At 43.4% G+C, this 23577-nt stretch overlaps 1 protein-coding gene across 2 annotated transcripts in view; it reads right to left on the bottom strand.

The window, feature by feature from the left end:
• RBBP7 (RB binding protein 7, chromatin remodeling factor) overlaps nucleotides 1–21458 on the bottom strand; it is a 34966-nt gene extending 13508 nt beyond the window's left edge. The window contains exons 1-4 of one of the 2 annotated variants that reach the window (XM_073665394.1): nucleotides 21227–21458; nucleotides 12683–12802; nucleotides 9687–9831; nucleotides 2557–2699 (exon numbers count right to left, since the gene is read on the bottom strand). In XM_073665394.1, the coding sequence (XP_073521495.1) occupies nucleotides 2557–2699; nucleotides 9687–9831; nucleotides 12683–12802; nucleotides 21227–21242 (424 nt within the window). In that variant the 5' untranslated portion in view covers nucleotides 21243–21458. The remainder of the gene's footprint in view (nucleotides 1–2556; nucleotides 2700–9686; nucleotides 9832–12682; nucleotides 12803–21226) is intronic. The other variant, XM_073665395.1, reaches the window with a different exon arrangement.
• Nucleotides 21459–23577: the final 2119 nt, after the last annotated feature.

The raw sequence follows: 23577 nt of genomic DNA, 5'->3' as shown, positions 1-23577 counted from the left end.
ACACTGCTTTACTGATTAAGCTTCCCTCATCAAGAAAAGGGCTAGAGATGCAGTGACTTCAGATGCTTCCCACACCTAACCACTGTCAGCGAGATGAGATCTGGCTGGCTGAGCGACTCTCCTGCATGGCTGAGGCACCTTCACTTGCTACACATTTTTGGCCACTAGAAGAAATGGTTAGATGGACGGACAAAGCATGCAGCAAGAACGATAGCGGCCAAAAGGCTAAACATTTAAAGTGCACCTGTCAGCAGGATTGTGCTTAGTAAACCACATACACTGAGTAAAATGATACCTTTGTTGATGAAATCCATCCAGTAGTTCTTATATAATCTATATTTTTTATTTCGGGGGGGGAGGGGGGGGGCTGTAACTGGTGCTCTTATTATGTATTTGAATATCTGGCTTTTGATAGGTCGCTGTGCTTTCAGTGACCTGCCTACTATTTTAAATACTGCCTGTGTAATTTTTGACAAACATAAAATTTACATATAACAAAAAGGGACCCCGCCACCCACGCAGCAAAATTTTTTCCAAAAGCAAAATGACGCACGTGGGTAGTATCTCTCAACAACCAAGAGATGCTACTGCGAATGCCATTTTGGGACAGAAATTACAAAGGCAGTATTTAAAAAATAGTAGGCAGGTCACTGAAGGCACAGTGACCTGTCAGAAGCCAGAGATAGGAATACATAATGAGAGCACCAGTTACAGCCCCTCCCCAGAGCACATGCATATTATGGCAGAACTGAAAATAAAGACTATAAAAGAAGCACAGGACAATTTCAACAAAGGTATCATTTTACTCAGTGTAACGGCACCCACCTGACAGTGTATGTGGTTTACTAAGCACAATCCTGCTGACAGGTGCACTTTAAAGTACATAAATATGATGCCCAATTTATAAAATTGCAGAAGTATTGTATTTTTAGGACTATAAGACGCACTTTTTTCCTCAAATTTTGGAGAAAAGTGAAGGGTGCATCTTATAGTCCAGATATACCTTATGGTTGTGGCTGGGAGAGCAGCAGCAGAGCGGGTGACAGGAGGCAGGAGCCTGGGCTAACAGTGTGCCCGCTATTAAAGAAAATGAATATTCACTGCTCTCCACGCCATTAGTCTCGGCATGGGGAGCAGTGAATATGCCAGCAGCTCACCTCAGCGTGTGGGAGCGCATGAACGTCATGTGCTGCTTATTATGCGGATATCAGCTGCTGGCATCAGAACACGACAGCGCTAGCACAGAGAAGGAAGAAGAGTAGAATCGTTTATCTTGTGCGTGCAGCATGATGGGGGCCATATACACACCAGGATAGGGAAATAACCCCTGTAACTCAGCAGGAGACGCCTCCCCATAACAGTGCATCATGACACACACACACACACATATATACATATATATATATATATATATTTTTTTTTTTAAACACACTTCAATTTCCCCTTCCTTTTCATGGCTCTCCCCACACCATCTGGTCCTCTAATTGTCTCTTCTTTCAGCAGGCACCTCCAATGCTTACTAGGCCCCCACACTATCTTGTGCATTTTATATTTTGATTTCAGTTGAGCAATCTGCCAAAATTTGATTTGAGGAATGACACCAGATGCACCCAACTGACAGAGGGGACTAGTCAGCAGTTGCAGCACCTGCTGGAAGACCCGGATGAAAACAAAAAGGAGACAAAGGGAGGTCCGGGCAGGCAGCGACAGAAGGACAGGTATGGAGATGGCTGGGGAGAGGAGAGAATAAGAGTTTACTTTAACCACTTGCACTTTTACTTTATGCGTATAAAATCTTTCCATTGAAATAGTGCAAATCTGCTAAACAAAGATTTTGTGAGTTTCGCTCAATATATTGTTTAACCCATATGACAAACTCTGCACCTCACCAAAAAATGCAATTAAAAAAATCATTCAAAACAGTTTGTACTCCAAAATGATGCCAATGACAACTAAAGTTCAAGCATAAAACAAGACCTCTAATCCAGAGGAAAAAAAAAAAAAAAAGTTGTTAATTTTTTTTTATGCATTATTTTAAACTATTAAAATACACAATATTGAGAATATGGATATATATATTATATTCACTCTACTAAAATACACAGCATATTGAGTACATAGATATTTTGTGTACTTTATTAAAAATAAATTTTTCAAAAAAAAAAAAAAATTGGAGACCCGTAATTTATTTTACTGTCGCTGGGTGAGGGTTTAGTTTTTTAGCTTTCATTGGTATCGTTTTGGAGCACAAACTAGGATTTGAGTGCTTTATTACATTTTCGGCAAGGTGCAGTTTGTGTGATCCATCTATAACACGCTACACAAATCTGGTTTCACTGTAATAGCACAAAATTGAAAAATGAGATTTGAAACAAATTGATCTCTCAAAAACAAAAAAAAATCCATTAAGCCTTTGATGGAAAAATAAAAAAAGGTTATGACTAAAAAAAAAAAAAGGGGAGGGGAAAAAAATGTGCAATAAAAATAGCCACAGCAGGAAGGGGTTAATGCTATTCAAATGCATGTCACAATTAAATTAAGTTAAAGTCACACCACCTTTCTCACTGTCATAATGTGAAGCATCAAACTGTGCATCGTCATTTGGGATCTGGACTCGAGCCACGACTAGGTGATTCTGCTCATCTGATGTGTGGGTCCCAAGCACCAACCAATGCAAGGCATAGTCTTTACCCTCTGGTCTATAGAGAAAAGAAAATATAAGAAGCATATTAAGCGTTTTGCAAAGCAGCACAATTTACCTACAAATCAGTCTTAAGATTTTCTCACTGTATGTAATTAAATAGTACAAAGGGGGTAGATGCACATGGAAAATATATCATTATCCTTCACTGCCTCACTATTTTTCTGTCGACATATATAAGGATTTGTTTTTTGCATGACGAATTGTACTTTTGAATGACACCATTGATTTTTACCACTTACTACACTGGAAAAACGGGCAAAAAATTCCAAGTGGAGAGAAATTGTGGAAAAAAACAACGCAATTCATTCTGACATTGGTAAAAATTACCCAGCAATATGATTTTTTTTATTGGTATGATTACAGCGATAAACCTTTTTATTATTTTAGTGGTGAAAAAAAGAGAAGTTTGAAATAGAAAAATTTTGGGGGTTGTGTCATTCATTTCTGAGAACTAACGTTTTCATATTTCAGTCGATGGAGCTGTGCGACGGCTTATTTTTGTGGGGAGAGAACATTTTTATTGATACCATTTTGGGATAGATATGTTTTGATCGCTTGTTAGAGCTTTTGTGTGGTATTGCGACAAAAAAAAAAAAAAAAAAAAAAACACGCAGTTTTGGTTTTACATTTTTTTCCGTTTATGCTGTTTCACAATCAGGTTAATTATTTTTAGATTTTAATACATCAGACTTTTCTGAATGTGGCAATACCACAAGTATTTTTTTTTTTATCTTTAATGGAGGAAAAAAGGGGTGTGATTTGATTTTCATATTTAACACTTTTCACTGTTCTTATTAGTCCCCTTAGGGGACTTGAAGCTGCGATAGTCTAAACACTTGTGCTATATACAGCAATGCTACGCAATTGCTGTATATAGTAAAAATTAGTCTCCTTTGAAGCCAAGCCATAGCCTGGGTTTCAAGTGAGCTCCATAATGACAAGCACGGAGGTCTTCAACAGACCCTCTGCTGTGTCAGCGACACGCGATCACAGCCTAAAGGAAAGCAAGTGAGTAATGCACCCTACACAAGATGGCACACTGGGATTGGGACACTATTTGTGGGGTGCCAGGGCGTGGGAACACAACCCCTCACTACCCCCCTGCGCGCCTTACTCTATCCCAGTCTTATAAAGAAATGGCTGTGTGCTTGATTTGCATTTTCAGTAGACACACGACTTGTGCTCACCATTTCTGAAGATTCAAGCACCCTGACAAACTCAGATGCATTTCCCCCTATGCTATTTTTCACCAAATGTTTCATGTTGAACTGGACAATATGTAATAGTGGCTGCAAAAAACATCTGTTTTTAATTTTGGCTCTCTGTTGAGGAGATTAGTAATGAAAGTATTTAGCGTCTAATGAGTTAACATCCACTTGGTTTATCAGATAGCAACTTATACAGGCAGAAGTACAGGTGCATCTCACTAAATTAGAATATCAAAAATTAGATTTATTTCAGTTCAATACAAAAAGTGAAACGCATTATATAGTCATTACAAACAGTGATCTATTTCAAGTGTTTATTTCTGTTAATGTTGATTATGGCTTACAGCCAATGAAAACACAAAAGTCATTATCTCAGTAAATTAAAGTAATTAACAAAAAACACCTGTAAAGGCTTTTTAAGCGTTTAAAAAGGTTTTTAGTCTGTTTCAGTAGGCTCCACAATCATGGGGAAGACTGCTGACTTGACAGATGTCCAGAAGGCAGTCACTGACACTCCACAAGGCCACAGAGTTCCAATTTTCATTTGAAAATCAAGGTCCCAGAGTCTAGAGGAAGAGTGGAGAGGCCACAATCCAAGCTGCTTGAGGTCTAGTGTGAAGTTTCCACAATCAGTGATGGTTTGGGGAGCCATGTCATCTGCTGGTGTAGGTCCACTGTGTTTTATCAAGACCAGAGTCAGCGCAGCCGTCTACCAGGAAATTTTAGAGCACTTCATGCTTCCCTCTGCCAACAAGCTTTTTGCAGATGGAAATTCCATTCTCCAGCAGGACTTGGCACCTGTCCACACTGTCAAATGTACCAATACCTGGTTTAAAAACAGTATCACTGTGCTTGATTGGCCAGCAAACTCTCCTGACCTTAACCCCATAGAGAATCTATGGAGTATTGTCAAGAGGAAGATGAGAGACACCAGACCCAACAATGCAAACGAGCTGAAGGCTGCTATCAAAGCAACCTAGGCTTCCATAACACCTCAGCAGTGCCACAGGCTGATCGCCTCCATGCCACGCCTCATTGATGCAGTAATTGATGCAAAAGGAGACCCGACCAAATATTGAGTGCATTTACTGAACATACATTTCAGTAGGCCAACATTTCAGATTTTAAAAACAGTTTTTCAAGCTGTTATAAAGTATTATAATTTACTGAGATAATGACTTGTGTTTTCATTAGCTGTAAGCCATAATCAACATTAACAGAAATAAACACTTGAAATAGATCACTGTTTGTAATGACTATATAATATGAGTTTCACTTTTTGTATTGAAGAACTGAAATAATTAAATTTTTGATGATATTCTAATTTAGTGAGATGCACCTGTATATGCCACCAGTGAGAACTCCCTCTTGGACTTAACTAAAGTTAACAAATTAGGTGCCAAATACATTGATAGTTTCTGTAAGGGCTCGTCACACCGAGATAACTTGGACGAGTGCAATCTGATAAAATAAAAAATTGGATTGCACTCGGACCAATGTCATTCAATGAAGCAGTGCAGATCGCGTATTTCTCAGCAATGCACTGTACTGATTCCAGAGTGAAATCGTGAGAAAAAAAAAAAACACGCATTCCATATGGACCATCAGTATGACAGCACACAGATCAGTGAGAAAAAAAAAATCGTCCCACTCTCCTGGATGAGAATGAGACGGATGTTATAATTTTTATTTATATAGCGCTAACACATTCCGCAGCAGTTTACAATTATACACTAGTGTGAGCAAACTTTAATAGAACCAAAATGAAAAAAAAAATAAGTTATTCTGCTCTGCAGACACTTCATGTTGAGCTCCGTGTAATAAAGTCCGGTGACTGGTCCTCTTAAAAGTCTACATGTAGAGAAAAAAAAACATCGAGACGACAATATTTCTGAAGTTGGACATTTATTGTGAAACATCTGCTTGTCTAACATCCAGGGAATGGAAGAAGACTTACTTTTGATTTTTAGGATTTTGGCAGAAGGACGGAAGTACCACTTCCTGATTTATATTATGGGTAGAAGCAACCTTGGGTAAAAAGGATTGCTCGAATCCAAGAACTATATGATCCTCATAAATCTGTAAGTACGGGTCCTTTGTGGATAAGGCCTGTATCTCACCCACCCTTTTAGCAGTTGTAATTGCTACCAGGAAAGCGGTCTTAAAAGGTGATTCTGCCTATAGTCAAGTCCTTGGACGGTTCGTATGGATGTTTACAAAGAGCATTAAGTACAAGATTGAGGTCCCAGGGGGCAACAGATTTCTTAGCCCATGGTCTCAATCTCTGAACCACCTTGGAAAACCTAGCTATCCAAGGATTCGCTGCCAATTGCGTATCAAAGAATATGCTCAGGGCAGAGACCTGGACTCTTAGAGTACTTGGTTTTAAACCCCTGTTAAACCCAGCGGGCAAAAAAATCCAAAATCTTAGGGATACTTGGGTTAGAAACATCGATGGCTGAACCTCCACATTCTGAGCAGAATTTTTTCCAAATTTTACTGTATATGGCAGAGGTCACCAGTTTTTGACTGGCCTGTAGGGTTGTTATCACCTGATCAGAAAGTCCCTTGGACTTAAAGATCTGCCTTTCAGCATCCATGCTGTCAGATGCAATCTGTCTACTTCCTGGTAGAACACAGGACCTTGATGGAGAAGGTCCTTCCTCAAGGGAAGCTGGACAGGGTCTTATATAGTGCCATCTTGGCCAATAGAGGAAACCAGCTCCTCTTTGGCCAAAAGGGTACTACCAGTATTATCCTTGCCTGGTCTTCCTGTACTTTCCTTAGTACCCTCGGTATCAGAGCTAACGGAGGGAATGCATACAACAGGCCCCTGTTCCATTGCTGGGATAGGGAGTCTATTCCCTCCGGATTGTCTAGCGGATTTAGAGAATAGAATCTCCTGACCTTGGTATTTTCTCTGCTTGCAAAGAGGTCTATTTCTGGAGAACCCCAACGATGTGTAAGGTAGAAGACCTGCATATTCAGTTCCCACTCTGTGGGACATATCCTTTGTCTGCTCAGGAAGTCTGCTATCTGATTCTGAGCCCCTGCTAAGTGTACAGCTGTTATAGATAAGACTATTTTTTCTATCCAAAGAAACATCTTTGCAGTAGCCACTGCTGTTGTGTTGTCTGACAAGACATGTCTTCCCAGAAATAATGGTCTGTTCTGGCGGAGAACTTCCCACACGGCTCGTAATTCCCGATAATTTGAGGACCTTGCACGAATTTCTGGGGACCAGGTTCCCTGAAAGAGTTTCCCTTCTACGTGGGCGCCCCAGCCTGACTGACGTCAGTGGTAATTACTATGGCTGGGGAGGAGAGCCAAGCTACTCCCACCTGTAGGTTTTTTGGAAGCGTCCACCATACTAGGGACCTTCTTACCACTCTGGAAAGGGGCATTACTTGGTCCAAGGATATCTAACACCTGTCCCAGGCCGACAGAACAGCTCTTTGTAGATGTCGGGCATGAAACTGGCTCCATCTGACACATGGAATGCAGGCCGTCATCAGTCCCAGGATCCTCATTGCACTTCTGATGGAGCAATGATTCCTTGGAAACTGAATAAGCTCTTCTCAGCGACTTCTGCTTTCCTACAGGTAGAAATGAGGTTCTTAGGCAAGAATTCAAAGTAACTCCCAGAAAGTTTTTCATTTCCCCGGGATCTAGGTCTGATTTGTCCCAATTTATCAGCCAACCCAATTCTTGGAGGGTGGAAATGGATATCCTTACATGGTCTAGAAGCTGACGAGACCCCCCCCCCCACCAAAAGGAAATAGTCGAGGTAAGGGACTATGATGATTCCCAAACGTCTTAAATGGGCTACTACTTCTGTTATCAGCTTTGTAAACACCCGAGGGGCCGAGGCCAGACCAAAGGGGAGACATCTGAACTGAAAATGGTGGATCTGATTTCCCACTTTTATAGCAAATCTCAAAAATTTTTGATCGATGGGACGGATGGGAACATGCTAGTACGCTTTCTGGAGGTCTAAGGTACACATCACGGCCCCTCTGTCTATCAGGGGAATAGTAGACCGAACTGACTCCATCTTGAATCGTTCGTATCACACCCAGTGGTTTAAGGGTTTTAGATTTATTATACGCATTTCCCCTGAGGGTTTCCTGATGGAAAAGTCTTGAGTAGTGTCCCTGGGACCTCTCTACCCGGGGAACCGGACTTATGGCGCCTATTTTTAAGAGTTTCTGTACTTCTAACCACATGGGTGAAGTCCCAGACACTGGCTGGGGATTGGTGAGAATGAACCTCTCCGGGGGTAACTGGGCAAATTCGATTTTGTATCCTGAGGATACGGTCTTTAGAATCCAAGGATTCTGAGATTTTTTGCCAGCCTCTGAAGAATGACATTAGACGTCCCTCAACGCGTATGGCGTCATTGCTTCCTCAAGCCGGATGCGGAACTAAAGGGGGGGCCCTCTGCCCCTGCTCCCCTTGGGGTAACTCCATCAGCCAGACTTTCCTTTACCCTTATAATCTGGCTTATGCGAGGGACGGGCTCTCCTAAAGGGCTGATACCTATGAGGTTTATCCTCAGGAAACCCTCTGTTTTAAATCAGACGCTTTTTCTAAGATGTCGTCTAATACTAGCCCAAATACCCTATCCCCCAAAAAAAGGAATGGAGCATAATTTATTCTTTGACTGGTTATCCCCAGACCAGGTTTTCAACCAGATAGCCCGTCTAGTTGCATTAGATAAGGCGCTGTTTCTGGCTGCAAATCTAACGGACTCTACCGAAGCGTTGGCCATGAATCCTGTAGACATCTTGAGGGGAAGGGATCGGAGAATAGCTTCTCTAGGAGCTTTTGATGTTAACTGCTCCTCCAGATCTTCTACCCACAAACACATTTATCTGGCTACAGAGGTGGCAGCAATATTAGTTTTTATGATAGCCGCCGAGATCTCCCAGGCCCTTTTTAGAAGGCCATGCGCCTTTCTGTCCATAGGATCCTTCAGGCTGGATGAGTCCTCAATGGAGATTGAGGTTTTCTTGACCACCTTTGCAATGGGAACGTTGATCCTGGGAATCTCTTCCCAGGATTTAATGTCCTCTGGCTCAAAGGGAAGGCGTAATCTAAAGTCTCGTGGAATTACGAGTCTTTTTTCTGCATCCTCCCATTCTTCCAGGATCATGGAACGGATGTCGTTATTTAAGGGGAAAAGCCAGTGTCTCTGGGATCTTAACCCCCCGAACATTTCATCCTGCACTGTATGCGATGGCTGGGTGTCTACCTGCATAGTGTGACCGGTTTTAGCAGTTAGTCTGTGTCCGCCACTGAGAAAAGATCTTTCCCTCCTCTGGTGGATCTGAAGCTATATCTTCCTCCTCCTCCTCAGAAGCAAAGGGATGTAACTCTTCCTCTGAGGATAGCTCCATCTCCCACCTCAGTCTTTTTGCCCAGGGACCTGGCTGAGACATCTGGGGGGAAACTAGACCCAAAATGGAGGCCCGAACCTCCTCTCTGATGATTGACCTCATATCCGAAAGGATGGTTGGTTGTTCATCCTTCACAATTTTAGCAGTGCAGCCTTCGCATAACTGTTTAAGCCATTCTTCAGGCAACCTGCAATTGCATATGGGGCATCTCTTAATCTCTCTTTTCAAGGGACAGCACTGAGACTGAAAATACGATCGTGTGAATTTAGTTTGTGAGCATTACCAAAACAGTTACGTTATACTCAAGCTCTTGACACCACATGAGAGGCCCAGATGTTAAAAAAAAAAAATTGTACACAAAACAACGATTTTTACCTAGTGACATCAGGAAGCCACTGTACAGTGAGACTTGGCCACTCCAAGGCATGTGTCATTACCAGGTCATAGAGGAATGGAGTATTTTTCTTCCAGATTTTGTACTCCTCATTGATGACACGCTCCTCCACAGTATCTTCAAACACTACAAAAGGTCAAATTAAGCAAATTAATCTATTGGTCAAAAGACAAGACACATGAACACAGACATCCATTTTACGTATGGGTTCTATTCGTGTTTTTTTTTTTACCCATTATAGTTTATGAGCCAAATTCATAAAAGGTGTCTGTGTAAAATCAAGCTACCCAAAAATTTGTTGACTTGGTATTTGAGCCAGGTTTGGCCAGCTCTGTTAATGTGGGAGGAGCTGGTCAAGACGTGGCAAAGCCCACCTGACAAATTCATAAATTGTGGCGTACCTTACGGCAGGAGTGTTACGCCAGTCCCTTAATGGACTGGCAGATCTTTCTCCAGCAGATCCATAAGAGTGGTATACACAACACCATTCTTAATGAAGCGGGTACCATGTGTTTGTTCAAGTGTGCGTAATTTTGATGTGGCTGTGTTCTTTCCCCCAAATCACAGATCAAATTAACTCATACAAGTCTGAGAAAATCAAAAACAGCTCAGTGTACTGTCCATCTTTAACATTGCATTATTTTTCGATACAATAATGTCACTGATAAGAACTGAAAAAGATCAAATACTGATGAAAGTCAGTCCTTTTTGTATACAAGAAAAACAAAAAAACAAAACCTGAAGTCTGAATGAGGCCTAATGCCGAACTCAGTTAGGGTATTATTGATAGACTGCGATGAACAGGCTGGCCGTGGGTCTTCTGGCACGAACTTGACAGCAATGGCCAGTTTGTGCATTGCAGATCATAAATCAGACCATTATACATGGATGTCTGAATGAAGCTTTATTCTAAAATTTAAATCTTTTCTTTTGTAAAGGCCACAAACAACAACAATATTAGTGCAAGATGCCAATGTAAAGAAAAAAGGAAGTCTAGTTTCCCATTCTTGTCAAAACTGTTCCAGATTACCTCCTGGACTAGTGTTTTAATGATAATTCTCTGTACAACCCAGATACATTGTGCATAGGCATTACTGTATACAGAGTGGTGCTTGAAAGTTTGTGAACCCTTCAGAATTCTCCATGTGTGCATAAATTGTAATAGTACACTTGTGGTTTGTCCTGATGAAGTCGGATGACTTCAAAACACGTTGATAATAAACCACAGAATAATCTTTGGTCTCATGGATATTTTCTTTTGGCTATCAGCAGCGCGGTTAACCCATTCCTTCCCATTTTATTGTTTATACAAGTGGGACTACAGCAGCCAACACTGAGCTACATCACACAACTTAATCAGGTGAGCACCTCCTCGAAACCTGTTATCCTCTACCATTGGATAAGACCCTACTGCGCTTTGTTTTTCCAGCCCTCCTTACAAAAGTAGATTGTTTTATGTCAAATTTATGCATAAAAAGAAACTGAAGGGTTCATAAACATTCAAGCACAAGTTATACTGTTTTACTGAACTGTTAAAGAATAATGCCATCTACTACACAATTTCACTCTTTGTACACCACTCTGCCCCTGTCAGGTTAAAAAGGACTGTCGACACAGAATGACTGCTCAAACCAAGTACAGGCACTCAGTGCTTCATGTCAGGGACAAACATTTGACTACACCTTCTCACCTGCTTGGTTTCCATCTACCTCCACCCCTCCTCTTTGATTGACAGCTCTGGCTTCAGATCGATGGAAACAAAGGAGGTGGGAAGGTGTAGTTAAATCATTGTCCCCATCGTGAAGCACTGAGTGCCTGTGCTTGGTTTGAACAGTCATTCTGTGCCAACAGAGTCCCATTAACGCTGGGGATACAGAGCAGTATGTGTGGTGCTACAGCAATTCTTAGACAAGTCGCATGACCAACAACCATCTGTGCAACTTGCTGTGGCAAAACTATTTTAGAACTGCCTTCACTGTTGAGAGAAAAAAAAAAAAAAAAGCGGCCAAACCGTAGAGGATCAGGAGTTCAGAGGTGCTACACTATAGGAAATCATTAGATACGATGACAATGAGACGCTTATTTGCCCTAGCCTAAGGGAAACCTACGAACACACTAAGTTTATGTTTACATGTCCAGTAATGATCCATTAGAACAGATCCAGTAGAAATCAGTTACTATCCGCCATCTTCTGCTGTTATCAACACTGCTCCGGCTGGTCTCCAGCAGTTTGTGACCTGTCGGATCGCTGCAGTGTTTGCTGGAGCGAGCTGGAGGTCACTTTTCAATGCAAGTCTTTGAGAAGCTCGTTCTGACTCAGACTTAATTTGGGAATTTGTGACCGTTACCTCTGATTTCCGGTCAGTCAGCAGGTGTGGTCACAGGATGGCGCTGCGAGACTGGAGCAGCACCAGGAAGAGCTGAAGACTGTGGGTGGCGAGTACAATATTAGGTGCAGGGATCTAATGTTAATAGCAAAATATGAGGCAGGACACTGAAGGATCAGTGACCAGTCATTTAAGTCCAGACCTGCCCCGAAGCACGAGCATCTCATTAACTCAAAACTGCAAACACAGCTTCAACAACCACAAAGATGACTTTCTTCAATCCAGGTATCATTTTAATCAGTGTAACAGCAACAACCTGTCTGCCTGGTTTACTTAGCAAAATCCTGATGACAGGTTTGCTTTAACAAGCTAGAGCTAATGCAAATTGCTACCAAAAAAAAACTGGAGCAGCAAACTTTGTGAAAAACCAACATTTATATAACAGTCTCAAAACTTTAAGACTGCAGCCTCTGCATACTTCCTCTGAGCAGAGAGCAGTCAGTGTGTACCTGCACTCAACTAATTATATCAGGGGTGGGGAATAGTTTCTCTGCCAAGGGCCATTTGGATATTTAGACCATCCTTCAGGGGCCATACAAAATGTTAAACTTGAAATAACCCTGCTATATTTGGTCAAACATTTAACTCACCCCTAATGTGATGGCTGGAACGGCTTCTCTTGGGTGCGTCTGTGATGTTAGGTGGTATGGATGATGTTGCTACTCGTAACTGCTTTTCCAGGTTTGTGTCGGTCTGCAGCACAGGCGACTCTTTGCGATGATAAGTTTTGTTAAGAACTCGCAGCAGTAAGTCGTACTGAACACAGATGCATATTACACTGCAGGTCTCCTCACAGTGGGAAATTCATCAGTGTTCACATTACATTTATAGAACTCAAGCAGTGGGAGATCTGCAGTATACATCACATAGGAGACACCGAGACCGCTCTACATACAACACATAGGAGACACCGAGACTACTGTTATACATCACATAAGAAACACCAGGGCTGAAATATATACACACAAATCACAGGAGACATGGGGGATGCAATATACAAATCACAGGAGGCATGGGGCATATACATCACGGGAGGAGACATGGGGCTGCAGATTATACATCACAGGAGAAGATAGGCTGACGCTGTGGTCATCCGTGGGAAGTGAGCGCATAGTGCTAATTCCGCCTACAAAGTACATCTTCACGTTGGCACTGGCCAGGATGTAATCTTTAATTGTACGTGCTGTAGCGTTCAGTAGTGTGCTCGCAAAGCAAAGAGAAATTAAAGGACCAGCTGCCATCAAAATTCAGCTGTCTACTCGAACACTGCGATCCCAGAGAATCTGTCCAAGGATCGGAGAAAAGGTCATCGAGGGCCATAAACGGACCTTGGGCCTGAGGTTTCCCACCACGGAATTAGATGAACATACAGTATGGCGCCACCCGGTACTCAAAGCAAGTACTGCAAAGCTGAATCATGTTGAACAGTATCTAAACCTCGGTTCATTTTTTATAACCATACACAGACGTGGTATTGAAAGGGTTAATTCAAAGTCTCATCTTCAGGAACACACCACTACCCTATACATTTCCCACTGTTGACAATTCACAGTTGCATTACTTAACCAACATATGCACCCATCAATGCTGCGGCAGCATTGGAGGAGCACAGGGACACTAAGGCTGGTGTGCCCACAATGCGTTTAAGCGTTTCCGCAGCTGCAAAAACGCTTAAAAAACGCATGGTAGAAGGCCTGCCATGTTCCCCAATGATAATCCGCATGTGCTGTGCACATGCTGCGGAAATTTCCGCTGCGGATTATCATTGCGGAGAAAAAAAACAGCACTACCAATTATTTTGCGGAAGTGCTGCGTTTTCACCGCCATTGACTTGCATTAGAACGAGTGCATTCCGCTTTACTAGATAAGGACATGCGGAATGCATGCGTTCCAATGTGCGGATGGTACCCAGGTCTAGAGGAGAGGAGACTCCCTCCGGACCTGGGTACCATAGAAAACTGTAAAAAAATAAAATAAAAAATATACACTTACCTTCTGGCGGCCCCCGCTGCACTCGTCCTTTCATGCCGGCAGCTAGCGATGGACTGAAGGACCTGCGCTGATGTCATAGTCATGTGACGGGTCATGCAACGCGGACGTCGACCGGTCCTTCAGTGCAGTGTACCGCGATATGCCGGCAGCCAGGACGGAGCGCGAAGCAAGACTGCGGGGGCCATCGGAAGGTAAGTATATATTTATTTTTTACCATTCTTTCGGTCACAGTATACAAATCCATGCCGTTTGCATGGATTTATATAGTGTGACCAAGTTGTCAAGCACTTTCCAAGTGATGCTAAAAATCGCTTAGAAAGTGCTTGTCAACCCGCATGCGGAAATGCATGTGAAGAACGCTTCACATCCGCATGTCCATGGCAGGAAAACGCATGTACAATGAGCATGTGTTTTTTTCTGCCAGGGAGATGCAGAAACGCTCAGGAAAAAATCCGGAGCATTTCTGCATGGTGGGCACATAGCCTAAATCTTGTCGGATTGTGCACTCCTGCAACCAGACTAGCCTTAGATTAGTGCTTACAGACTATTAGGCTACGTTCCCACAATGAGTTTTTGGCGAGATTTTTTACGCTGCATATTTTTGAAAAAATGCAAGTAATCCCATTTTACTTGAAGGGAATCTGTCACCCCATCTGAGTGTTTTTAGCCAATATGGGCATACAGGTTGTATAAATCTGAAACTAGCCATACCTATGCGCCTCCTTGATTATGCCTTGTTTATTAAAAATCATCTTTTTTTCGTTTTGATCTTCCAGGTTATGGGGTGAATGCTGCCCGGAAGATAAGACTATAATGAATATGGAGTACTACATGGCAGCAGGTTTACTAATCCTTTAGTTATAAATTGGTGAAACCTGGTGATGGATTCCTTTTAAAAGAATTAATTTTGCAATACTTTCATTAAAGAAAATTTGCCACCAAGTCAAAAGTAACCAGCTTCTGCTTTTCCTTCATTCACACTGCACTTGAGTATTCAACTTTTATAAAAAAAAAAATCGGCCACAGGGTCCCAGAGATATGGGAATTCTTACGGTGTTAATTTTTATGGCCTTTACCAAGGTGAACAGCCACTATTCATACATGTGAACACTTTATTGAAGGTCTAAAGTAATCTCTATAAGGCAAAAGTGATACGCCTTTTTGTTTCTTCATTTAGAAATGTACTTTTTACAGCAGTCCAGTTTGTATTCAGACCTGGCCTTCCCAGAATTCTTTTCTGCTCCACTACACATTGTTCCTGCTTGCACATGCAGTAATTGAGGCAACTGGCCTGTATAGCTGGGGCTACTCAGCACATGTATTTTAACCCCTTTCCGACATGGTCAGTAATAGTACGCACCACGTGGGAAAGGCCGGTTCAGCAGGGGATCTGGCGCCAAGCCCGCAGTGAACCGGGGCACATGTCAGTTGATTTATACAGCTGACGTGCCGGCAACAGCCACAGGTGGAATCGCGATCCACCCGCGGCTGTTAACCAGTTAAATGCCGCTGTCAATCTCTGACAGCGGCATTTAACTCGTGCTTCCAGGAAACGTGTCCTAGGCCCCGCCCATCGGTGACCCCATCATGTGATCGCAGGTCACCGATGGGTTGGCATGACAACCCGGGGTCTGCAGCAGACCCCTGTGGCTGTCATGTCTCGCTTGCTATGAGCGCCACCCAGTAGTTGACGCTCATAGCAAGTGATCATTTCTATTACATAGAGGCGATCTGCTCATCACCTCTATGTAGCAGAGGCGATCAGGTAAGTGCTACTTCTACTCTCCTATGGAAACTATTGAAGAATGCAAAAAGTGTAAAAAAAAAAAAAAATGTTTAAAAATATTAAAATATAAAAGTTTAAATCACCCCCATTTTGCCCCATTCAAAATAAAAAATAAACCCCACACACACCTATTTGGTGTCGCCACGTTTAGAATCGCCCGATCAATATAAAAAAAAAAATAATCCAATCGGTAAACGGCATAACGAGAAAAAGAAATTTCAAATGCCAGAATTACGTTTTGGTCGCCATAACATTGCAATAAAATGCAATAATGGGTTATCAAAACATTGGATCTACCCCAAAATGGTATCAATAATGTCAGCTCGGAGTGCAAAAAATAAGCCCTCACATGGCCATATTGAACAAAAAATAAAAAAAAGGTTGTCTCTGGAAAGAAGGGGAGCAAAAAAACGAAAACAGAAAATGCGCCGGTCATTATGGGGTTAACACTCTTGAAATATTTCCAGAAAATGAAGTATTTCTCCCAGAAAATGATTGCAATTACACTTTTTTATAGATATGTTTATTTCCTTTGTACGTATTGGAACACAAAAAAAGGGGGCAAAGTGGACATAAGGTCACAAAACCCCCCCAAAAAAAAGACACTGTTGACACCTTCCCAAAATTGTGGGCAAGCAACTTTATTTCAAGCATGTGATGCTTGTTCAAACTCACCCGTTGCAAGTAACAGGTGTGGGCAATATGAAAATCACACCTGAAACCAGATAAAAGGGGAGAAGTTGACTCAATCTTTGCATTGTGTGTCTGAGTGTGCCACACTAAGCATGGAGAACATGCTACACAGGAAAAGAACTTTGAGAACCAAAATTGTTGAAAAATATCAAACACTCAAGGTTACAAGTCCATCTCCAGAAATACGGATGTTCTTTGTCCATGGTGCACAACAATTAACAAGTTTACAATCCATGGCACTGTAGCTAATCTCCCTGGACGGCAGAGAAAAATTGATGAAAGGTTGCAATGCAGAAAAGTCCAGATGGTGAATAAGCAGTCCCAATCAAGTTGGAAAGAAATTCAAGCTGTCCTGCAGGCTCAGGATGCATCAGTATCAGCTCGGATTATCCATCGACATTGGAATGAAACGCTATGGCAAGAGACCCAGGAGGACCCCACTGACAGACAAAGCTAGACTGCAGTTTGCCAAAATGCATGTGAGTAAGCCAAAAAATCCCTCTGCAAAAGCATCTTCTGGACAGATTAGATCAATATAGATCTTTTTGGTAAAGCACATCATTCTGTTTACTGAAAATGGAATGAGGCCTACAAAGAAAAGAACACACTACCTACAATCAAATATGGTGGAGGTTCAAAGACGTTTTGGGGTTGTTTTGCTGCCTCTGGCACTGGATGCCTTAACTATGCGCAAGGCATTATGAAACATGAAGATTACCACAGGATTTTAGGTCGCAATGTAGTGCCCAGTGTCAGAAAGCTGGGTTTGACTCCTAGGCCAAGGGTCTTCGAGCAGGACAATGACCCCAAAACATACTTCAAGAAGCACCCAGAAATGGAAGGCAACAAAGCGCTAGAGAGTGCTGAAGTGGCCAGCAATGAGTCCGGATCTAAATCCCATTGAACCCCTGTGGAGAGATCTTACAATTGCTGTTGGGAGTAGGCGCCTTCACATATGAGAGACCTGGAGCAGTTTGCAACAGAAGAGTGGTCAAAAACTCCAGTTGAGAGGTGTAAGAAGCTTGGTGATGGTTATAGGAAGCGATTGATTGCAGTTATTTATTCCTAAGGGTGTGCAACAAAATATTAAGTTGAAGGTGCCAACAATTTTGTCCGGCCCATTTTTGGGGCTGTGTGTGAAATTATGTCCAATTTGCCTTTTTTCTGTCCAATTTGCCTTTTTTCCCGCTGTTTTTTTGTGTTCTTCCAATACATACAAAGGAAATAAACACGTGTAATAATTTTCTGGGAGAAATACTTAATTTTCTGGGACAATTTCAAGGGTGCCAACACTTTCGGCCATAACATATATGCCTGCGTGATTGTAACTCTTTAAACAGGAGTTTTACCTCAAAGTGAAATTCTCTAAGGATGGCCAGCAAGCAGCCTACTGTTTGCCTCAATTGGCACTCTGAAGCCTCATTTTAATCTCCACTTCCTAATTAAACCAATGATACAATTTTGCCAGTTGAAGGGCTTATGGCATGCTGTATCCACACTAGCCCTGCAGTTTCAGAACAGTGGGGCCATCCCGCAGCCTACTCACAAATGTGCAACATGTACAAGGAATAAAGAATACTAGTACTGCACAGAATCAGTAAGCATGTGCCCATACTAATGCACCACATGCCAACATAGTCCTGACCGGCTGCACACACAATGTACCAGCCTCATTCTTACACACCTCTACAGGCAAGTTTAGCATTTGACAATTTCATTAAAGCACCACTCCAGCTTTTTTTTTTTTTTTTTTAACGCTAGAGTGGTGCTTTAAATGCAAGTCCCCAGCCCCTAGTCATATACTCACAATCGACACCTTCATCGTTGTTCGGCACCACCATTTTGTGGGTGCAGCTTCTGACTGTCTGGAAGTCAGAAGCTATGTCACAAGCTTTCAATACAGGTCTATGAGAGCCAGAACAAGGCTCTCAGACTCATGATGAAAAGTGACCGCAGCACCACTCCATGAAACACTGGAGCAGCCCAGTAGGCCACTTTTCGCCAGAGCCTAACTGGAGCAACGCTGGAAAATGTGAAGGCGGCGGCTGGGGAGTATGAGACAGGGGAATTACATGTAATGCACCACTCCAGCGGTGCAATAAGAAGAAACGCTGGAGTTGTGCCTTCAGTGATGTAGGATTGCCTTTTCACAGGTGACATTGTAGGAAAGGGCTGCCACTTCAAGCTAACAAAGTCCAACACATCTTTCCCAAGGGCACTTTAGATTTAGTCAGATCACTGGAGAACTTACCTTCAGTGTGAATATACATGGGTGACAATTATGACCACATTAGCTCCAGCAGAACAGCTGCAATGGCTCTCTTTCTAACAATCTGAGGGTTTGCCCTTAGGATAGTCAATGATTTTCGCTACTGGAATTAGTTTTAATCACTACCAATATAATTCACGTCGTGACCCATACACTAGCAAGCCAGCAGGCACCAGAGCTCCCGTGATGTGATGATCGTGGCCTAGTCCAGGGGGCCGCCGACATCAGCGATTCTTTTCAGTCGAATGTGCATCCTTGGACACCCATTCAATTGAAATGTATCACGGCGCAGACACCAGCTCTCTGCAGGGCCATCGGCCAATCAGAGGCCGGCAGGCCAGAGCGGACAGCGTGTGAAGTCACTGCGCTGCGGAGAAGAAAACGCTGTTTGCCGAGGGAGTTGAGGTCAGGTGAGGATTTTTATCTTTTTTAAAATGTGCATGTGAAGTGATGGGGACACTGCTACAAGATTTTGGTCAGAATTACTATATAGTGCTAATTTTAAGACAAAATTTCTGTAGGAAATTGTAAAAAAAATAAAAAAAAATCAAAATTAAGTATAAATTTTTATTTTTACACTAAAACTGCTGAATTATGTATAAACTAAAGTAAACAAAAAAAGTGTACATTTATCTCCGCACCCGTAATGATCCAAGCTATAAAACTGTACGATGAATGCCATTTAAAATAAAATTAAAAAAAGCCAAAAATGCTCAAAAAAAATTATGAAAATGTATATATATAAAAAACAATATTGCATCACTAAAAATGTCAAAGAATACAGCCCTTCAAATTGACATTTGTTTCTATGTGCGGCCCATATACCCAGCCGAGACCCCTGCACTAGAGCTGAAGAAACTAGATTACCCATTGTAACAACCGAGGAAGAGATTCTCAAAAATAGCAAGTTATCCTCTAATCCTGGGGTGGGGAACCTCAGGCCGTGGGCAGTTTACGGCCCTCGATGACCTGTTATCTGGCCCCCGGGCAGATTCCAGGGACCGCAGTGCTTGGGCAGCGGTATTTTGACGACAGCAGCCCTTTAATTTTTTTCTTGCTCTGTGAGTATGCAGTGTTCACTACTGAATGCAATGAAAGATTACATCCTGACATCAGTGCCATCGTCAGGACGTACTTTGTGGGCGGAGTTAGCACACGGTTTGTGCACCGCCCCCCCCCCCCCCCAAAGGATGGTATAAATATCCAAATGGCCCGTGGTAGAAAAAAGGTTCCCCACCCCTGTCTCATTATAGGAAGGGGGATAACTTGCTGATCAAAGTGGATCCTCCAATCCAAGAACAGAGCCCCATCTTGAAAGGAGCACAAGTGTGCAAACTAAGCTTCCTCTTCATTCAGTCATTGGGACTGTCTGAGATAGTCAAGCATGGTACCCAGCTTTGTCTATCAGTCCCACAGATAATGAACTGGAAGTCAAGCAAACACACTTCAGCTCCATTTTACTCTGACATAACAGACCCCTGTTCTCGAGATTGATGTGGTTCTGACAGCAGTGATCCCCACCAATCAGCAAGTTATACCCCCTCCCCCCATTCTATGTATAAGCGATAACTTGCTATTGCGGGAAACCCTCTACAATTTGTATACATAGATCAATGGGGCAGTGTTGCAGTTCCCCACAGTCCTGGGTCAGGAAAAATAATTAGTCTATAGGTGGCACTTAATTGATTATGTAAATCAGCAAGGGGTTACAAGCTGGGGAAAGGGAAGCTCTAGAACAAGACTAGGAGGTTGGTGAGACAGGGTTTACTTTTATCTCTAACCCAGAGTATTTTGTAGAAAGAAAAAAAATACCCTGGTCAACTCCTTTAAAGGGAACCTGTCACACTGCACATAGTCTGATCTGTGCACAGCGTGGTATAGATTAGTGGAGCATAACAATATGCAGGTTTGTTGGAAAGGACTCAATATAATGCATGTTATGCAGGAGTCCAGTGGGCGGTCCTACCAGTGACTGTCAGTAGTCAGAGTAGGCCCGCCCACTGGACTCCTGGATACAAATCAGTCTTTGTAATGAATAAAATACACTGCATTACCACGTGACAGGTTCCCTTTAATGTGGCCCTGATGAATAAGGCCCCAACGGTCAGCACCCACGGAGCAGACGCTGATCACTATGGTGGTAAAGCTATACCAGCCCCCACACATGGCAGCTCACAGGGTGAAGCCGACCCCTGCTACAGAACAATGAGGCAATGCTGCGGGCAATGAATGGCGCCCCCGGGAGACTACAGAGCACAAAGCCTGACGGGAGGAGGACGGCGGCCCCGGGAATCTGCTCAGCCGGAGGCCATGACAGCGCGTGGCGCGGCTGGAAACCGGCAACAGAACAACACGGACCGATATAGGTGTCAGCCCCGGCCAGGCCCCGCTTACTTTCTTTATTCGCCATCTTTCCGCCTCTTCCAGACGGCAAACACCAGTAGAAACGAGGACCGCTCCCTGCCGGTCACCGAAGCCGCTTCCCGCGCGAAAATAAAAAGAAAGACTGACGTGACGCAGCCGCAGGATCCCCGCCAAAGTTCCACAGCTACTTGTAACAGCAGCACGCCGTCCTCTGCCCCGCCCCCGACACGCTGCGACGTCCGCCGCCATGCTGGACCGACTGGCCAATCAGCGGAGAGGAGGTTGCGGCGTCTGCGCCAGGAAGGCCCTGGGCGGCCATGTTTACTGCTGGCAAGAAATGAAACGGAAACACAAAATACGGACGAGACGGTGCAGTAATGACAATATTGCGGCCATATGTGCTGTCTTAACAGTTATTGCAAGTAAAGGTGCCCCCTTAAGTGTCCCCCAGACACAGGTTTCCTCATGATAGTGCTGTAGAAGTGCCCTAATCCCCATGTGTGCAGCCAGCATGTACTCTGTAAGGCCATGTGTGCATGTTCAGTATTTGCTCAGTATTTTACCTCAGTATTTGGAAACCAAAACCAGGAGAGGAACAGTCAGAGGAAAAGTATAATAGAAACGTCACCACTTCTGTATTTATCACCCACTCCTGGTTTTGTCTTAGACTTAGGCTGCATGCACACGATGCTTTTTTCATGCGTTCATGCTGCGGAATTTCCGCAGCGGAAACGCATCAAAAACGCATGGTAATCCGCACCCCATGGTCCCCAATGGCATTCCGCAATGTCAATGCACATGCTGCGGATTTTTCCGCAGCGTTTCTGCAGCGCAAATAAATCCGCAGCATGTTCATTCATTTTGCGGAAGTGCCGCCATTGACTTGCATTGAGACGCATAGAATCCGTATCTGTACATTTGTACAAGCGGATAATATGCGTTTCAATGTGCTGATAGTACCCAAGTCTGGAGGAGAGAAGACTCTCATCCAGACCTGGGTACCATTCTACCTGTAAAAAAAGAATAGAATAAAAATAAAGTTTATATCCACCTGTCCGGCGGCCCCTGCAGCGCTTCTCCTTCCAGGACTTGAGATGACGTCACGGTCATGTGACCGCAGGCTGTCTCACGAGATGCCGGCAAGTCAGGAAGGAACCAGGAAGGAGCGCGACAGCACACGCGGCGGCATCGGAGGTAAGTATAGCTTTTATTTTTGCGGTCACACTATATAAATCCATGCCGTTTGCATGGATTTATACAGTGTGACCTAGTTGTCAACCACTTTCCAAGTGATGCTATCGCCTGGAAAGTGCTTGTCAGTCCGCATGCGGAAACACATGCGTTAACGCATGTGAATCCGCATGTATTCTGCAGGAAAAACGCATGCACAATCTGCATGCGGTTTTTCTGCCAGGGAGATGCCTTAGGCTATGTGCCCACGATGCAGAAATGAAGCAGAAAATTTCTGCAGCATTTCTGCATCTCCCTGGCAGAAAAAACGCATGCAGATTGTGCATGCGTTTTTCCTGCAGAATACATGCGGATTCACATGCGTTAACGCATGTGTTTCCGCATGATGACTGACAAGCACTTTCCAGGCGATAGCATCACTTGGAAAGTGCTTGACAACTAGGTCACACTGTATAAATCCATGCAAACGGCATGGATTTATACAGTGTGACCGCAAAAGTAAAAAAATAAAGCTATACTCACCCCCGATGCCGCCGCTTGTGCTGTCGCGCTCCTTCCTGGCTTGTCGGCATCTCGCGAGACAGCCTGCGGTCACATGACCGTGACGTAATCTCAGGTCCTGGAAGATAAGCGCTGCAGGGGCCGCCGGACAGGTGAATATAAACTTTATTTTTTATTTTATTCATTTTTTTACAGGTACAATGGTACCCAGGTCTGGATGAGAGTCTTCTCTCCTCCAGACTTGGGTACCATTCGCACATTGAAACGCATAGAAGCCGCTTGTACAAATGTACAGACACGGATTCTATGCGTCTCAATGCAAGTCAGTGGCGGCGCTTCCGCTGCGCTTCCGCAACATTAATGAACATGCTGCGGATTTATGAGCGCTGCAGAAATGCTGCGGAAAAATCCGCAGCATGTGCATTGACATTGCGGAATGCCATTGGGGACCATGGGGTGCGGATTACCATGCGTTTTTGATGCGTTTCCGCTGCTGAAATTCCGCAGCGGAAACGCATGAAAAACGCATCGTGTGCACGCAGCCTTACTGAGGTAAAAAACTCACTCTATACTAAGCGTGTGCACGTGGCCTTAGAAGCTGATCAGGGAATATTGTCAGAATAGATCCTTGAATTGTTCATACAGACCGCAATTCATCAAGGGGCTAGAATTATGCCGTAAAACTTTGA

Source organism: Phyllobates terribilis, unplaced genomic scaffold (assembly GCF_046119375.1).
Source record: "Phyllobates terribilis strain yellow unplaced genomic scaffold, ASM4611937v1 Scaffold_2__4_contigs__length_985480577, whole genome shotgun sequence".
In the NCBI taxonomy this organism is placed as follows: Eukaryota; Metazoa; Chordata; class Amphibia; order Anura; family Dendrobatidae; genus Phyllobates; species Phyllobates terribilis.
This window is presented reverse-complemented; position numbering and strand designations above follow the sequence as displayed.